Below are 17887 nucleotides of genomic sequence, written 5' to 3'. Positions count from 1 at the left end.
GGGATTTTGATAGCTCCTGCTGAGACTCAAATGTTAGACCACTTATAAAAGAAAATATACTGTATATTATACAGGTTTGTTTTTCTCTGCCTCGCCCACCTCAGGATTAGATTCCGCCAACTTCTACTAAGCATTTTATTAAAATTAATTGACGCCTAGTATTTTTACTGACATAATATCAAAATGTGTCCAAAATGGATATAGGCTATAACTACGGGATGTAGTTATGTGACCAGCGGCCAGGAGACCGACGGTCACATAACCTCCCCCTACATCCCGCCCCCTCACAATCCCAACGGTCGGCATGCCGACCAACAGGGACTATTCCCACTCGTGGGTGTCCATTACATAACTACAACACAGAGGGCTCAGACATTGTAAGTAAGGGGTTCAATGGCATCACAGGGTACGTAGAACTTTCCACATGTCCTCTTTTCACACTCATCTTGAGGACAATATGAAGAAAATGCAGTTTTTTTGTGCAAAAAATTCATAGAATAATGGAAAGTTCAATTTGTCCTTTGACATCCGGCTGGGTGGTGTTATTATAGCAACAGCAGCAATATCAATTAATAATGTAAAAAAATATGTAATTCAAGTGTCAGGTTGCTGTGGGCCCCCTAGGCACTCTGGACCCATTACAGAAACCCTCCCCCACCCCTCACCCCTCCATCTTCCCCTGATGTCTGACCTTGAGTTATACATTGAGGGGACAATTTGGAGGGGAATGGAGACTTTTGTGCAGGACCCTTCTTAGACACCAGTGAAGTATGCACAGACAGGGATATCAGAAACAGTACACTCATGATTTTTGTGATCCCCATCCCTCTTTGGTAGGTACAGGCTGGTCGGTCATTGACTCATCCCCTCTGTGTCTCTCCAGCTTCATCCCCCCTCCTCTCCAGCGTTTTCATTGTCTGTGTTCTTCCAGCCTCATCCTGGCCTGTGTCTCTCCAGCCTCATGTTTGCATGGGTTTCCTCATTCTCACCCATGTCCGTGTTGCTCCATCCTCATCCCCCCATCTCTCCAACCTCATACCCGTCTGTGTCTCTCCATATCAGCCATCGGCTCATCTCCTCTGTGTCTCTCAAGCCTCAAACCCCTGTCTCTTTAGCCACACTCTGGCATGTTTCACTCCAACCTCATCAGCACCTTTGTTTCTCAGCCTTATCCCCTTCTAAATCTATCAACTCCATCATCCTGTGTCTTCTCATCCCTGCCTCTTTAGCCCCCACACACACCCACACACCCTGTTGCTTTATCTTCAGCGGAGTATAAGGATTTAGGGGTTTATGGCCAAGTGTGTGAGTAGATGTGGCCACACATATGCTGTAAATATAGGATCTACCTGCAATTGTTGTACCCCCACAAAGCAGCAGTGCACCACTTGTGGCGGTGGGGCATATGGTCCTTGGCGGAACATCACATTGCTGATTGACACATGGTAATCCAAAACAGAATATTTGACCTCACTACTGTCCTGGTGCATTTCATTTGAGCCCTACCCCTTCTTTTCAGACTTGTGTCATTTTCCCATGAAGGGGGTAGGGCCTAATGATGTGAGAGCCCACCCCCAAAGTTACCTGCAGCGTCTCCTCTCCAGTATTCTCCCGAAGAGGAGACAGGAAAAGTAGTCAAGTATGGCTCTTGCACTGTTTAGTGGCCAGCCGCAGGGTTTTCTCTGCCCTGCTGAATACAGCACACGTGATCACAGCTGTACAGTTTGAAAGAGGAGAGGGTGATCATGGCCCCTTGGATCTGCTCCCAGCGCCCAGGTCACGTGCCCTGCTTGGCTAACCCTCATTACGCCATGGATAGAAACCTGTCCTGTCTACCACTAATTGCCCAGATCTAATGCTGTGTTATTTCTGCCAGAAGGGGGTGGAAAGTAGCCATACTTCCAATGTTCCTAGATTTTTTGATATTAAAGGGTTCTTGTCCTATGCAGGGAGCCATAAGATGGTGTGGTTTACATTGTCACCTATAAGGTTTAAGAGATTATTTCTACACCCACAAGGGAGAAGTTGGGAGTAAATGAGGCACATTTGATGCAGGAGGGTATCGCAGTCAGGTAGAAGGAGAGAACTGCTTGGGGTAATAAAATAAAACAAATGTCAATCAATAACTAGATGGGACTGGATGTTGCGTTGTGCAGGGGAGAAATATTCCTCCTCATTCCTGTTTAGCTGTCTGTGGTGCTTGTTACACAATGGGGGTCATTCCGAGTTGTTCGCTCGTTATATTTTTGTCGCAACGGAGCGATTAGTCGCTAATGCGCATGCGCAATGTCCGCAGTGCGACTGCGCCAAGTAAATTTGCTATGCAGTTAGGAATTTTACTCACTGCATTACGAGGTTTTTTCTTCGTTCTGGTGATCGGAGTGTGATTGACAGGAAGTGGGTGTTTCTGGGCGGAAACTGTCCGTTTTATGGGTGTGTGCGAAAAAACGCTACCGTTTCTGGGAAAAACGCGGGAGTGGCTGGAGAATTGGAGGAGTGTCTGGGCGAACGCTGGGTGTGTTTGTGACGTCAAACCAGGAACGACAAGCACTGAACTTATCGCACTGGAAGAGTAAGTCTCGAGCTACTCAGAAACTGCACAGAGAAGTCTTTTCGCAATATTGCAAATCTTTTGTTCGCAATTTTGAGAAGCTAAGATTCACTCCCAGTAGGCGGCGGCTTAGCGTGTGCAAAGCTGCTAAAAGCAGCTTGCGAGCGAACAACTCGGAATGACCCCCAATGTGCTGTAGCTTACATAACCTGAGCAGTCTCTTGTTTGTAACATCATTCCGATGTTTGAGTACAGCAGGGTATTTGCATGTTCAGTGTGTTACATTTGGTCTGTAGTAATATAGATACTGTCTTTATAGTGCCTTGTTTTTAAACCTTATGGAAAGTGCAGAGCCTTGGTTTTCCACATATGAACAAGATTCCCGCAAGGTAGGAAACATAAGTATCTTGAGTGCAATGAAGGTCATATTTGTATTTCTGTATATTTTTCACTTGCATTGATTTTTTTCCCTAATTACTTAGCCCAAAGTAACATTTTCTTATAGCTGAGTTTTAGTGGTAAACCACTGGCAGAAGAAAAATAGCCAATATAAACTTGTTAGTGTGAAGAAATAGCTATTTATTAATTACTATGACTTCTCACATTTTATTTTTGCTGCTGGCGTGTTACAAATAAAAATTGCATCAATATTATGTTACAGGTTACATTCTTATAGTATAAGAACAGCCGGATTTCACTCTACACTGGCTCTGTGCTGTGTCTAGGGTATCTGTAAGCTATCACGTGTGGAAGTAAAGGTTTGACACCTTTACCCAGCTACAGAACTTAGGGAGAAATTTATTGTATCAAATCTAAAGAGTATGAGTGGAGGTTTTATCTGTAGCAACCAATCAGATTCTATCTATTTATGGAATGCACAGAATAAATTATAGTTAGAATCTGATTGGTTGCTAGTCCCCTTTTGAAGGTAGGATAAATATCCCCCTTATGCCTTCTTGAAGGGGACAATGTGTTTAGAGAAGCACTGACATGACATAACAGTAGTAATGTGGATTTCTGTTTGGAATAGGTTTTCTCTGACGTCCTAGTGGATGCTGGGACTCCGTAAGGACCATGGGGAATAGCGGCTCCGCAGGAGACAGGGCACAAAATAAAAGCTTAAGGATCAGGTGGTGTGCACTGGCTCCTCCCCCTATGACCCTCCTCCAAGCCTCAGTTAGATTTTTGTGCCCGGCCGAGAAGGGTGCAATCTAGGTGGCTCTCCTGAGCTGCTTAGAATAAAAGTTTAGTTTAGGTTTTTTTTTTATTTTCAGTGAGTCCTGCTGGCAACAGGCTCACTGCATCGTGGGACTAAGGGGAGAAGAAACGGACTCACCTGAGTGCAGAGTGGATCGGGTTTCTTAGGCTACTGGACATTAGCTCCAGAGGGACGATCACAGGTTCAGCCTGGATGGGTCACCGGAGCCGCGCCGCCGTCCCCCTTACAGAGCCAGAAGAGACGAAGAGGTCCGGTGAAATCGGCGGCAGAAGACATCCTGTCTTCAGACTAAGGTAGCGCACAGCACCGCAGCTGTGCGCCATTGCTCTCAGCACACTTCACACTCCGGTCACTGAGGGTGCAGGGCGCTGGGGGGGAGCGCCCTGAGACGCAATATAACAGTATATACCTTAGGTGGCAAAAAGAATACATCACATATAGCTCCTGGGCTATATGGATGTATTTTAACCCCTGCCATTTTTACACTAAAAAGCGGGAGATAAGGACGTTGTGAAGGGGCGGAGCCTATCTCCTCAGCACACAAAGCGCCATTTTCCCTCACAGCTCCGCTGGAAGGACGGCTCCCTGACTCTCCCCTGCAGTCCTGCTTCAGAATCAGGGTAAAAAAGAGAAGGGGGGGCATTTTTGGCAGCAAATAACGATAATAACAGCAGCTATAAGGGAATAACACTTATATAAGGTTATCCCTGTATATATATATATATATATATAGCGCTGGGTGTGTGCTGGCAGACTCTCCCTCTGTCTCTCCAAAGGGCTAAGTGGGGTCCTGTCCTCTATCAGAGCATTCCCGGTGTGTGTGCTGTGTGTCGGTACGCGTGTGTCGACATGTATGAGGAGGAAAATGAGGTGGAGGCGGAGCAGTTGCCTGTGTTAGTGATGTCACCCCCTAGGGAGTCGACACCTGACTGGATGATTGTGTTTAAACAATTAAGTGATAATGTCAGCAATTTGCAAAAAACTGTTGACGACATGAGACAGCCGGCAAATCAATTAGTGCCTGTTCAGGCGTCTCAGACACCGTCAGGGGCCCTAAAACGGCCGTTACCTCAGTGGGTCGACACAGACCCAGACACAGATACTGAGTCTAGTGTCGACGGTGACGAGACAAACACGTAATGTCCAGTAGGGCCACACGTTACATGATCACGGCAATGAAAGAGGCATTGAACCTTTCTGACACTACAAGTACCACAAAGAAGGGTATTATGTGGGGTGTGAAAAAACTGCCAATAGTTTTTCCTGAGTCAGATGAAATTAATGAGGTGTGTGATAAAGCGTGGGTTTCCCCCGATAAAAAACAGCTAATTTCTAGTAAATTATTAGCACTATATCCTTTCCCGCCAGAGGTTAGGGCGCGGTGGGAAACACCCCCTAGGGTAGATAAGGCGCTCACACGTTTATCTAAACAAGTAGCGTTACCGTCCCCTGATACGGCCACCCTCAAAGAACCAGCTGATAGGAGGCTGGAAAATATCCTAAAAAGTATATACACACATACTGGTGTTATACTACGACCAGCAATCGCCTCAGCCTGGATGTGCAGTGCTGGAGTCGCATGGGCGGATTCCCTGACTGAGAATATTGATACCCTGGATAGGGACAATATTTTGTTAACTATAGAACATTTAAAGGATGCATTGCTATATATGCGTGATGCACAGAGGGATATTTGCACCCTGGCATCAAGAGTAAGTGCAATGTCCATCTCTGCCAGAAGAGCATTATGGACGCGACAGTGGTCAGGGGATGCAGATTCCAAACGGCACATGGAAGTATTGCCGTATAAAGGGGAGGAGTTATTTGGGGCTGGTCTATCGGACCTGGTGGCCACGGCAACGGCTGGGAAATCAACCTTTTTACCCCAGGTCACTTCACATCAGCAGAAAAAGACACAGTCTTTTCAAACTCAGTCCTTTCGTTCCCATAAGTACAAGCGAGCAAAAGGCCACTCTTTTCTGCCCGGGGCAGAGGAAGAGGAAAAAGACTGCACCATGCAGCCGCTTCCCAGGAGCAGAAGCCCTCCCCTGCTTCTGCCAAGTCTTCAGCATGACGCTGGGGCTTTACAAGCAGACTCAGATATGGTGGGGGCCCGTCTCAAGAATTTCAACGCGCAGTGGGCTCACTCGCAAGTGGATCCCTGGATTCTACAGGTAGTATCGCAGGGGTACAAACTGGAATTCGAGGCGTTTCCCCCTCGTCGGTTCCTGAAGTCTGCTTTACCAAAGTCTCCCTCCGACAGGGAGGCAGTTTTGGAAGCCATTCACAAGCTGTATTCCCAGCAGGTGATAATCAAGGTACCCCTCCTGCAACAAGGAAAGGGGTATTATTCCACGCTGTTTGTGGTACCGAAGCCGGACGGCTCGGTGAGACCAATTTTAAATCTGAAATCCTTGAACACTTACATAAAAGGGTTCAAATTCAAGATGGAGTCACTCAGAGCAGTGATAGCGAACCTGGAAGAAGGGGACTATATGGTGTCTCTGGACATCAAAGATGCTTATCTCCACGTCCCAATATACCCTTCTCACCAAGGGTACCTCAGGTTTGTAGTACAAAACTGTCATTATCAGTTTCAGACGCTGCCGTTTCGATTGTCCACGGCACCTCGGGTCTTTACCAAGGTAATGGCCGAAATGATGATTCTTCTACGAAGAAAAGGCATTTTAATTATCCCTTACTTGGACGATCTCCTGATAAGGGCAAGATCCAGGGAACAGTTAGAAGTCGGAGTAGCACTATCTCAGGTAGTGTTACGTCAGCACGGGTGGATTCTAAATATTCCAAAATCGCAGCTGATTCCAACGACACGTCTACTGATCCTAGGAATGATTCTGGACACAGTCCAGAAGAAGGTGTTTCTCCCCGGAGGAGAAGGCCAGGGAGTTATCCGAGCTAGTCAGGAACCTCCTAAAACCAGGCCAGGTCTCAGTGCATCAGTGCACGAGGGTCCTGGGAAAAATGGTGGCTTCTTACGAAGCGATTCCATTCGGAAGATTCCATGCAAGAACGTTTCAGTGGGATCTACTGGACAAATGGTCCGGATCGCATCTGCAGATGCATCAGCGGATAACCCTGTCGCCAAGGACAAGGGTGTCTCTCCTGTGGTGGCTGCAGAGTGCTCATCTACTAGAGGGCCGCAGATTTGGCATTCAGGATTGGATCCTGGTAACCACGGATGCCAGCCTGAGAGGCTGGGGAGCAGTCACACAGGGAAGGAATTTCCAGGGCTTGTGGTCAAGCATGGAAACATCTCTTCATATAAACATTCTGGAACTAAGGGCCATTTACAATGCCCTAAGTCAAGCAAAACCTCTGCTTCAGGGTCAGGCGGTGTTGATCCAATCGGACAACATCACGTCAGTCGCCCACGTAAACAGACAGGGCGGCACGAGAAGCAGGAGGGCAATGGCAGAAGCTGCAAGGATTCTTCGCTGGGCGGAAAATCATGTGATAGCACTGTCAGCAGTGTTCATTCCGGGAGTGGACAACTGGGAAGCAGACTTCCTCAGCAGACACGACCTTCACCCGGGAGAGTGGGGACTTCACCCAGAAGTCTTCCACCTGATTGTAAACCGTTGGGAAAAACCAAAGGTGGACATGATGGCGTCACGTCTAAACAAAAAACTGGACAGATATTGCGCCAGGTCAAGGGACCCTCAGGCAATAGCAGTGGACGCTCTGGTAACGCCGTGGGTGTACCAGTCAGTGTATGTGTTCCCTCCTCTGCCTCTCATACCAAAAGTACTGAGAATCATAAGAAGGAGAGGAGTAAGAACTATACTTGTGGTTCCGGATTGGCCAAGAAGGACTTGGTACCCGGAACTTCAAGAGATGCTCACGGACGAACCGTGGCCTCTACCTCTAAGAAAGGACCTGCTACTGCAGGGGCCTTGTCTGTTCCAAGACTTACCGCGGCTGCGTTTGACGGCATGGCGGTTGAACGCCGGATCCTGAGGGAAAAAGGCATTCCAGAAGAAGTCATCCCTACTCTGGTCAAAGCCAGGAAGGACGTAACCGCAAAACATTATCACCGCATTTGGCGTAAATATGTTGCGTGGTGTGAGGCCAAGAAGGCCCCTACAGAGGAATTTCAACTGGGTCGTTTCCTTCATTTCCTGCAAACAGGACTGTCTATGGGCCTAAAATTAGGGTCCATTAAGGTTCAAATTTCGGCCCTGTCGATTTTCTTCCAGAAAGAACTGGCTTCAGTACCTGAAGTTCAGACATTTGTAAAAGGGGTGCTGCACATACAGCCTCCTTTTGTGCCTCCAGTGGCACCTTGGGATCTCAATGTGGTGTTGAGTTTTCTAAAGTCACATTGGTTTGAACCACTTTCCACGGTGGACTTAAAATATCTCACATGGAAGGTGTCGATGCTGTTAGCCTTGGCTTCAGCCAGGCGTGTGTCAGAATTGGCGGCTTTATCATATAAAAGCCCTTACTTAATTTTTCATTCTGACAGGGCGGAATTGAGGACTCGTCCTCAATTTCTACCTAAGGTGGTTTCTGCATTTCACATGAACCAACCTATTGTGGTACCTGCGGCTACCAGGGACTTAGAGGACTCTAAGTTGCTTGACGTTGTCAGGGCCTTGAAAATATATGTTTCCAGGACGGCTGGAGTCAGAAAATCTGACTCGCTGTTTATCCTGTATGCACCCAACAAGCTGGGTGCTCCTGCTTCTAAGCAGACGATTGCTCGTTGGATTTGTAGTACAATTCAGCTTGCGCATTCTGTGGCAGGATTGCCACAGCCAAAATCAGTAAAAGCCCATTCCACAAGGAAAGTGGGCTCATCTTGGGCGGCTGCCCGAGGGGTCTCGGCTTTACAACTTTGCCGAGCAGCTACTTGGTCAGGGGCAAACACGTTTGCTAAATTCTACAAATTTGATACCCTGGCTGAGGAGGACCTGGAGTTCTCTCATTCGGTGCTGCAGAGTCATCCGCACTCTCCCGCACGTTTGGGAGCTTTGGTATAATCCCCATGGTCCTTACGGAGTCCCAGCATCCACTAGGACGTCAGAGAAAATAAGATTTTACTTACCGATAAATCTATTTCTCGTAGTCCGTAGTGGATGCTGGGCGCCCATCCCTAGTGCGGATTGTCTGCAATACTTGTACATAGTTATTGTTACAAAAAAATCGGGTTGTTATTGTTGTGAGCCGTCTGTTCAGAGGCTCCTACGTTTGTCATACTGTTAACTGGGTTCAGATCACAAGTTATACGGTGTGATTGGTGTGGCTGGTATGAGTCTTACCCGGGATTCAATATCCTTCCTTATTATGTACGCTCGTCCGGGCACAGTATCCTAACTGAGGCTTGGAGGAGGGTCATAGGGGGAGGAGCCAGTGCACACCACCTGATCCTTAAGCTTTTATTTTGTGCCCTGTCTCCTGCGGAGCCGCTATTCCCCATGGTCCTTACGGAGTCCCAGCATCCACTACGGACTACGAGAAATAGATTTATCGGTAAGTAAAATCTTTTTTTTTTTTTTTTTTATCGTACCCGCTATTACAGTCCATCTTGTGTACAGCTGCAGAGCGGTGGCTGCTACGCAGGGGCAAAGCCTTTCACTCAGACATATCAACAGCATTACTGGTCCGATTGCACGTGACACAGCACACAGGCCGATAGCACAGTGCTTCCATCTGTATCTCTCACCATACTCCTTAATCAATTTATTTAGATTGGATGATTATTGGATGATCTCTTTTGCTTTGTGATGACACATGATGCCGATTGCCCAGCACTGTGGAAATCTACCCATTCTTCCTGCATGGAAATGTTTGATGCTTATTCCTCATACATTAGATGACAGCAAAGCTGAACATTGGTTTCCACCTTAGAAAAGAGCATAACAAAAAATATTTTTTTTACAGTAAAGAATGAATGAAACTATGTAACCATAACAAATACAGTTAGAAAGTGAAGGAGCTGTCACAAGTTCTCTGCTTTACAAAGCCGGCAGCTCAAGGTAATCAGCGTGTTCTTTCTGACTGCAGGGGAAAGACGCAATGCTATCCACCATGCCATTTGCCAGGCCCCAGGACATTGGGCCGTCTATTGTTATTGTGACAAAGGTGAATCACATCCAAGACCAGCTGCTGAAGAAACACGATATTGAGCTGTACATGCATCTTAACAGACTGGAAATCGCTCCGCAGATCTATGGATTGTGAGTATAGAAAACATGGGGGCAGATGTGTTAACCTGGAGAAGGCATAAGAAGTGATAAACCAGTGATAAGTGCAAGGTGATAAACGCACCAGCCAATCAGTTCCAATATGCAAATTGATAGTTAGGAGCTGACTGGCTGGTGCGTTTATCACCTTACACTTATCACTGGTTTATCACTTCCTTATGCCTTCTCCAGTTTAATAAATCTGCCCCATGGTTATTTTTAATGGCTGTGCAGTACATGCAATGATTGTATTGAAATTATTTTACTAACAAGCACAGAAAGTTTCTTTGAATAATTTGATACCGTCATCCCTCTCCTCCTTTTTGTTTTAGCACTTTAGTCACTTATGTGTTCATAAGTATTAAAATAAAATTGCAATAATATTCATGTACTGTACAGAATTGAATGATGTATTATGTATTCATATAAGTGAACCTCACCTATCACCTAAAGAAAGTGAGTGTCTGTGCTGTTGGTTATGTCAATATTCATGAGTACTGTATGTCAGTGGCGTCACAACGTGGGTGCGGGGGGTGTCACACGCCGAGGGGTGACACCAAAATGCCGGCTCCTGCTCAGTGACAGGAGCCGGGTGCTGCACTGTAACAATACGTGCAGCACCTGGCTCCTGTCCCTGTGTAGGAGCCGGCACTGCATTCGCGAGAGACTTGCCGCAGCTTCACCCGCCGGCAGCGCTGCACACTCACCAGACACAGGTGAGAGACTCAGGAGCCCCAGGCTGCAGGCTTAGGAGGGGGGGGGAGGGGTGGGATGGGGGAGGAAGGGACAGAGTGGGCATGTATGAGGGATAGAGGCACTTCCCGGGGGGGGGGGGGGCAGCCAACATCTTCGTAACCCCCTAGAGTGCCGTAAACGGGGGTTTGCCGCAAGGCCATGCCCCCTTATGCTAGGCCATGCCCCCGTTTCGCGACCTCCCTCTCTGGGTGTCACCAGGGGCAATGACGCCCCTGCTGTATGTACCCCAACAATTGACAAAGAACCCAGTGAACATACTGTAAGTCAGGCCTTATAATTATCACTGAGACGGTGTCTCTTTAATTTGTCTGATTCCCTGGAAATTGGTACGGTAAGTAGTGCATTCATTTTATTCTGGAATTCAGGATACTTGTGTTTATTTTATTTATTTTTGGTCTTTTAAGGAATCTGTGATGAAAGTTTTCATTAAGTCCTTTACAGTCATCATAAGAGAGGGCAATGACAGTAGTATACAGCTTGATAAATAAAACATGTTGTTTAACATTAGCAATGTTCAACAAAGTATCATCTAGCTAAAGCGTATAGAAAGAAAAGCTGCCTATAATTCCTGTTTTATATTTCTTTCTGATGGAGTCATCAAACATTGGTCTATGTCTTTGTGAGAAACCGCTACCAGCACTTTTATAGAAAACCACTTACATTTTATGTACCATGCTCCTTGTAAGATTACTGTTGTAATGTAACATTGAGTGCTGTGCATACTGTAAATATCTGATGTACAGTATAAAAAACAGAACTGTAACAAAAATAAAACATTATTGACTAAAAGAAAATCTAAATTGATCACAGTACAATTTGAGCCAAGTCTAGATATGCTCAGCCAAACTCCCAATTTTCTGTGACAATGGAGAATTTTTACTAAAACTTGTAAGTAAAAAAATGGAGTTTATGCCAATAACAGCAAATTAGATTCTTGCCATCATTGTTCTACACTGTACAAGATAAATCATAGCCTAAATCTGATAGGTTGCTATGGGCAACATCTCCATTTTACTTTTTTCATGTTTTAGAAATCTAACCAAATGCCTCCAATCCAATAGGACTTAGGCTGGTTACACACCTAGAACATAGATCCGCCGACAGGCTGTTGCGTTGACTAAGTGGCCAATTCTGATAAGCTTTTACATTTAAGCTGCTCAATATATCAGTCCATACAACACAACTGGGCGGGCATTTAAATTTGCCTGCCCAGCTGTGACGTCAGTGTCTGCGGCCCCTGCAGCCAGGGTATGCACAGCCATACCAGGGCAAATTTAAGGGTCAGGCTACCCCTAGGCACAACATTATTGGTCTCCCCCCCATAATTTCACTACCCCATTCATGGTGGGGCCTACCAACTGCCAAAGCAGCACCAACCTCCCCCACCACCATCACAATGTACTGACCATTGCCCCCTCCTCCCTCACCAGTTGCAAAATAAAATAAAAAATTCCTAATGGCAAAACAATAACAGAATCACCTGGCCATCAGCCTAACAGGGCTCTCATGCAGGTGAACATACTGTGCCGCTCCCGCAGCAACTGTCACCCCTAGGCACGTACTTCGTGGGAAATCTACCACTATGCTAGACATGCCGATAGATCAGCAAGATTTATCGCCATCAGCTGCGCTAAAGGCCAAAATGTACTTAAACGATGTCAGGTGCACACACCCACCAATCGGCTACTGATATATCGTCTGTTCAGTTAAACGGACGATGTATCGACCAGTGTGTAGCCAGCTTTAAACTCTGTTAGCTGCTCAAATTAGGGACTGTTCTACTAACAGTAACCACTGTCATGTGTTGCACACATAGCTCATATTTTCATTAAAGTGACAGATGCACTGTAGGCCAACATTAGAAATGTGATCTAAATGTGCAATATGTGTGTTTTAATAAGAAACGTCTTGATATAGTGCATTATAATAATGCATTTTATACATTCATTAAAGACACCATCAACTTTAGTTTCGTAATTTGTGCTTTTTCACACTTATTCATTTATTTTCCACACTAAACTCCAAATTAGCCGCAATTTCCACTTGCGTAATGGTCACACGCCTTAGGTGCACTGTATAGGAGAGTGGCAACTTCCTCGGATGTTTTGAAAAAGCTTTGAAACAAAGAAAGGCTATATAAAGCGAAGGAGAAAAGCATTGGCATGTCTCCTATGGGTACGGAAATTCACTCTGTAATGTAACAGGCACCGTCCAGGTTATATGAAAGTATGATTTATTACCAGGTCTCCAGTGCTTCTTAATGGATAGTATTGGAAAAAAATTAAGCCTGATATAAATAGAGTGAACTTACTGCAAATGCATAGACCGCCTAACCCCTACTGTGGGGTGGTACAGACTTTATGACATTTTTACATTGTGATTGTACATTTAAATGCCTATGGATTTTCCTTGCTCTGTAGCGATGCTGATAAACTTTATAAGTAGAAATTAAAAAAGTTGCGACAAAATTTTGTGCAAGACGAATTTGCGGAGGAACATGCCTTTTTATAGAAGTGCAAAGTGTCGGTGATACAATCTGCAAATTCCACTTTTGCCACACCAAAAATATAGGGGTGTGACTTTATGGGGAAGGGGTATGGCCACAAAATAGTACCAATTCACATTACACCGCACAGTAGTGTCCGTCAGTCACATTACACCACACAGTAGTACCCTTTATATACACATAATGCCATGTTAGAGCCCCTTACACAGGTTGTGCCAGGTAGAGCCCCTTACACAGGTTGTGCCAGGTAGAGCCCCTTACACAGGTTGTGCCAGGTAGAGCGCCTTACACAGGTTGCGCTAGGTAGAGCCTTTTACACATGTTGTACCATGTAGAGTCCCTGACACACGTTGGGAAAGGTAGAGCGCCTTATACACTTTGCGCCAAGTATAGCCCCTTACACAGGTTGCACCAGGTAGAGCCCCTTACACACGTGAGTGAGTGAGAGTGTATGTGTGTGTATGTGTCTGTGCATGTGTCGCGTCACTCACCAGGTCTGTGCGCGGCCGTAGGTACCTCAGCTCCCAACCATCTCTATGGCCACTTCATACCTCACTTCCACCCAACGTGAAGCTGGGCAGAAGTTTGTAGTGGGAAGCGGCCAGTGGGAGATATACAGCAAGGTATGGGTACCAGGTGTGCGCTGGCGGGGTGAATGCAGCCGCGCCCTTAGGCAGCAGTTCCGCTGTTGGTCGCCCTGCTAGCCTGCACCTAAAACCGCCACTGCATTAATGTCAACTGTCATGTAACCCTGTAGTTAGATCTATGGGGCTTACTGATAGTTACAGCCATACCTCCCAACTGTTATGTTCTGGGATTCGGGACTACCGCATGGCAGTGCCGCGTGAGCTTCCAAAAAGGGGTGTGGCTTCAAGAAAAGGGGTGTGGCTTTGTGGTAATGCTGCAATCACAAGTCACTCCTCCTGTATCTATCACTGTGGGGGCATGCCTAGTGCTCTGTGAGATGCTGGCATGCCCCCAGTCTCTCTGTTTCGGTGAATAGATGATGTGCGCATGCACACAGCATCTATTTACCACTGTGCATAACCCCCCCCCCCCCCCCACGCGCGCACACACACACACGCACACTGCGTGACACTGCAGCCCACAGGTGGGACAGTGAGACAGTGCCCACAAAATCGGGACAGTTGGGAGGTATGGTTACAGCTATCAGTAACATTTTACAACATACAGATGTGTTCACCCAAATCTAGTCTCCCTGCACGTTAAACGGCCTTTCTAGTCACGTAATGCCATTTTTGCTCCTCCACTCCGGCAAACAAGATGGTCATATATCTTGTCACTATTGCTTCGCCTCCGTATAGAAGTCCTTGAGGGATTTCCTCTCATAACATTTAAATCTACAAGACGTAAGATTATTCATAAGGGACTCAGTATGTCTATTGAACAGATTAGTATGTTTCCCTCTTTAATCTCCCATCATGCCATCCAACTTTAGACAGGCCATTTGCATTCCTGGCTGGTGAGAATTAAAAAATATATGTATGGAATATTTGATGAAAGCATGTACTATAGCTACTATGTATCCAACTGTGTAAACATTCATGTTCCTGTACATGAGTTAAAATTCACTAAGGGGCATATTTACTATAAGGTGGTGATAATAAAGATTTTATATTGTCACTTATCACAGGGGTCTTGTATTACATAGAAAATATTTACTAGTGCAGCTGAGCGATGCTCTGATCCTCGGTGATACCATCTGACAAACGGAAGAGGAGTTTTAAGCTGGGTGGGTACACACTGGGTAGACGATGTGTATACCCAGCAACATCGGCAGTGACGGGACCGAGTTGAGGAGCCAGCATCGGCAAGTGCATACACACTTGTCGATGGCAGCCATGCTGTATTCGGTAGCATGGCCTTTGTCACCGATGTCTTCCGTCGGCCCTGCGTGATGGGTCAACGGAGGATGTTACTAATAACATGTGGGTAGCGTGCATTGTCCGTGATATAACAGGTGCACACAAGACAATGTGCCTTATATGTTGTTCTGATCCGCCAGATTGGACGACATATCGCCTAGTGTGTACTCAGCTTTACTCAGCCAGACCTGTATGCATCTGCACAAAGTGAGACAACTGTGCTGGTACACATGTGCATTGTATTTGGGCTTCCAGTTAATTTCTATCTATCTATCTATCTATCTATCTATCTATCTATCTATCTATCTATCTATCTATCTATCTATCTATCTATCTATCTATCCATCTATCCATCTATCCATCTATCCATCTATCCATCTATCCATCTATCCATCCATCCATCCATCCATCCATCCATCACACTCAAATGTAATATACCTTGAGCCCATGAGGAAGGTGCTACTTTATATGAAAATAGACATCAGGCTACAGAAAGCTTTTTAAGAAAGAAACTTTGAACTTGATAAGTATATACTGCTTTCACATGTCTAGGTGGCTTTATTATGCTTGATTGCATAATACATTTGCACTTAATTCAATCTTACATTGGTGGTCTGGCATGCTACCGTATAGGGAAATGAATAGACTATATCTGATGACCTTGCACCTTTTTGTTTTGATAAATAATTTTAAAACTACTACAGTACTGCCTGAATTAGATTAATGATTTGTCCGCTTATTGTACTCCTTTGACTATGTTCTAACACCTTTATCTGACCATGTAGCCTGCGATGATACATGGAAACAGGGGGTAGTTGATTTCCGAGGTTTCTTGTGCTCCTCAGCTTGACCCAAACCTAGCATTTGCTATCCATGTACCTGAGTGTGCTGATAGTGGTAATATACACACTGATATACAGTCCCCACTCCTCATCTTTCTAATGGAAGACCCGTGGAGGTTTCCATTTGTGTTCTGAGGCAGACTTTTCTAAATCATTTTTATATGCATTAACCCAAGTCTCAGCCCTAAACTGGGAGTCGTATATATTGGGGGAGGAAAAGCCCACTATTTGCCCACTGGGAGTATTAATCTTGTCCAAATCCAGTTTTTAGATTGTACCACCATCATGAAGACTTTGCACCGACACTGTACAAGCGAAAATAGTGTCTGCTTATTGCAGAACACAGGCTTTTTATCTCTTGAATCCTTTTAGTTACCCACCTTCTACTGCCTACTTTTTTCTCTCCTTAAATAAATAATTGGCTTGAGCTTTGATTCTATCTAACAATGAATGTATTTGCTACTGATTTATTTGTGAATAATGCGAATGGGCTCAAATAATGCCTTTGTAACTACTTTCTACTGTTTAGAATTTGGTGTCAAATATCTGGTCCATTATCACATTATGGCCTTTCGTTTCTCTATGGCTTGAGGGCATAAATCACACTAGATGTTGTGCACATTTTCAATGGAGCAAAGGTTTGCTGGGCGGAACATTTTCCCCTTTTACAAATTCTTAGGAGTTGAAAAATAACTGCTAAGTGGGTGGCTGCAAATAACTGTCACAGTTTCCAGACCACCCAGCAGGTCAAATGTTCCAGGCCACCCAGAAGGTGCACAGGGACAGTTCACCAACTATCACATTTTCAAGAGAACAATGTTGATGCATTGTAATTTGGAGGTAGACATTTTGCAACATAACGCCGAAATGAAGTAACCAATTAAAACGCCAATTTTTTTTCTGCAAATCTACGGACCAAGGACCTTATTCAGCATCAGTTTACAGTTTTGCTAAATAAGCAAAGGCCGGAGGCCGCCCCAAAACGGCCCTGGCCCGCCTCGATTTTTCACTGCACTGCTCCCCCAATGCTGCATTGCCGCCCCTGACCGTCCTACGAATGCCTCTGCCTGTCAATGAGGCCGAGGCATTCGCATCACCCCCTGCCCGATTCGCATCTCCTCGGCCCGCACATGAGCAGTGTGTCCCAATGTGATCGCATCACAGCAGCGTATTCTGCTGAATAAGGTCCCAAGACCTTTCATTTGGTATATTATGTACCCTGCTCAGACAAAGGCATCATGGAAATATGCCATTCATAAAAGTTGTCATTCTGCTATTAATATTTAGATTATTGCTGAGTCCTTTTCATTATGTACACCTAAATGTCTCCATTTTCCATTTCTTTGTAAGTTTGTTGCAGTTCAGTTTAACAATAACTTATTTTACTTTTTATTTTTGTCTTTCTAAACGTTTGTTCAAGATGTGCCTGACCCTCTCGGATGTTCTCGACAGAGACGGTCATGTTTATTCGTTGTGGAAAATTAGAAAAGTGGTCGAAGCATAGGCATTTTGACTGAGGATAGTCTCTTTTGTGTTCTTTACAATTGTCACCTGCTTCATATATTGCCTCAATATGTATCACTATTTTTTTTCTTTTATACAGTATGTTGTACTCTCACCTTTGTTACTGGATATATTTCTGTTAGCTTTGTCTAATCTTTGCCATGAATATTTTCTTAAAATTTTACCATGATGTCATGCTTCATGTTTATAATTAAAAAAAAACAGGACGAACAATAATTTAATAGCACTAACCTCTCCTTTTGCCATCCTGAGGGCTTGGAAGACAGCGGCTATTGTTAAACATGGGAAAGGAAGCCTTAGCGAGAGACCCGGCATTAGGTATTGCCGGGGGGGGGGGGGGGAGGGGGAAGGTGGTTATTCAGTGGTGCAAGTAAAAAAATTTGTGGTACTGATAGTA

General features: G+C 45.2%; 1 protein-coding gene across 7 annotated transcripts in view; it reads left to right on the top strand.

Annotated features, from left to right (window-relative positions):
* The window catches only part of TBC1D5 (TBC1 domain family member 5), a 1053329-nt gene that overhangs the window by 625762 nt on the left and 409680 nt on the right, over positions 1–17887 (top strand). For all 7 annotated transcript variants that reach the window (XM_063922184.1, XM_063922178.1, XM_063922180.1 and 4 more), the window contains 2 exons: positions 2871–2940; positions 9798–9970. In XM_063922184.1, the coding sequence (XP_063778254.1) occupies positions 2871–2940; positions 9798–9970 (243 nt within the window). The remainder of the gene's footprint in view (positions 1–2870; positions 2941–9797; positions 9971–17887) is intronic.

Source organism: Pseudophryne corroboree, chromosome 5 (genome assembly GCF_028390025.1).
Source record: "Pseudophryne corroboree isolate aPseCor3 chromosome 5, aPseCor3.hap2, whole genome shotgun sequence".
Classification (NCBI taxonomy): domain Eukaryota; kingdom Metazoa; phylum Chordata; class Amphibia; order Anura; family Myobatrachidae; genus Pseudophryne; species Pseudophryne corroboree.
The sequence above is the reverse complement of the archived record's forward strand: the minus strand, read 5'-3'. Positions and strand labels throughout refer to the sequence as shown.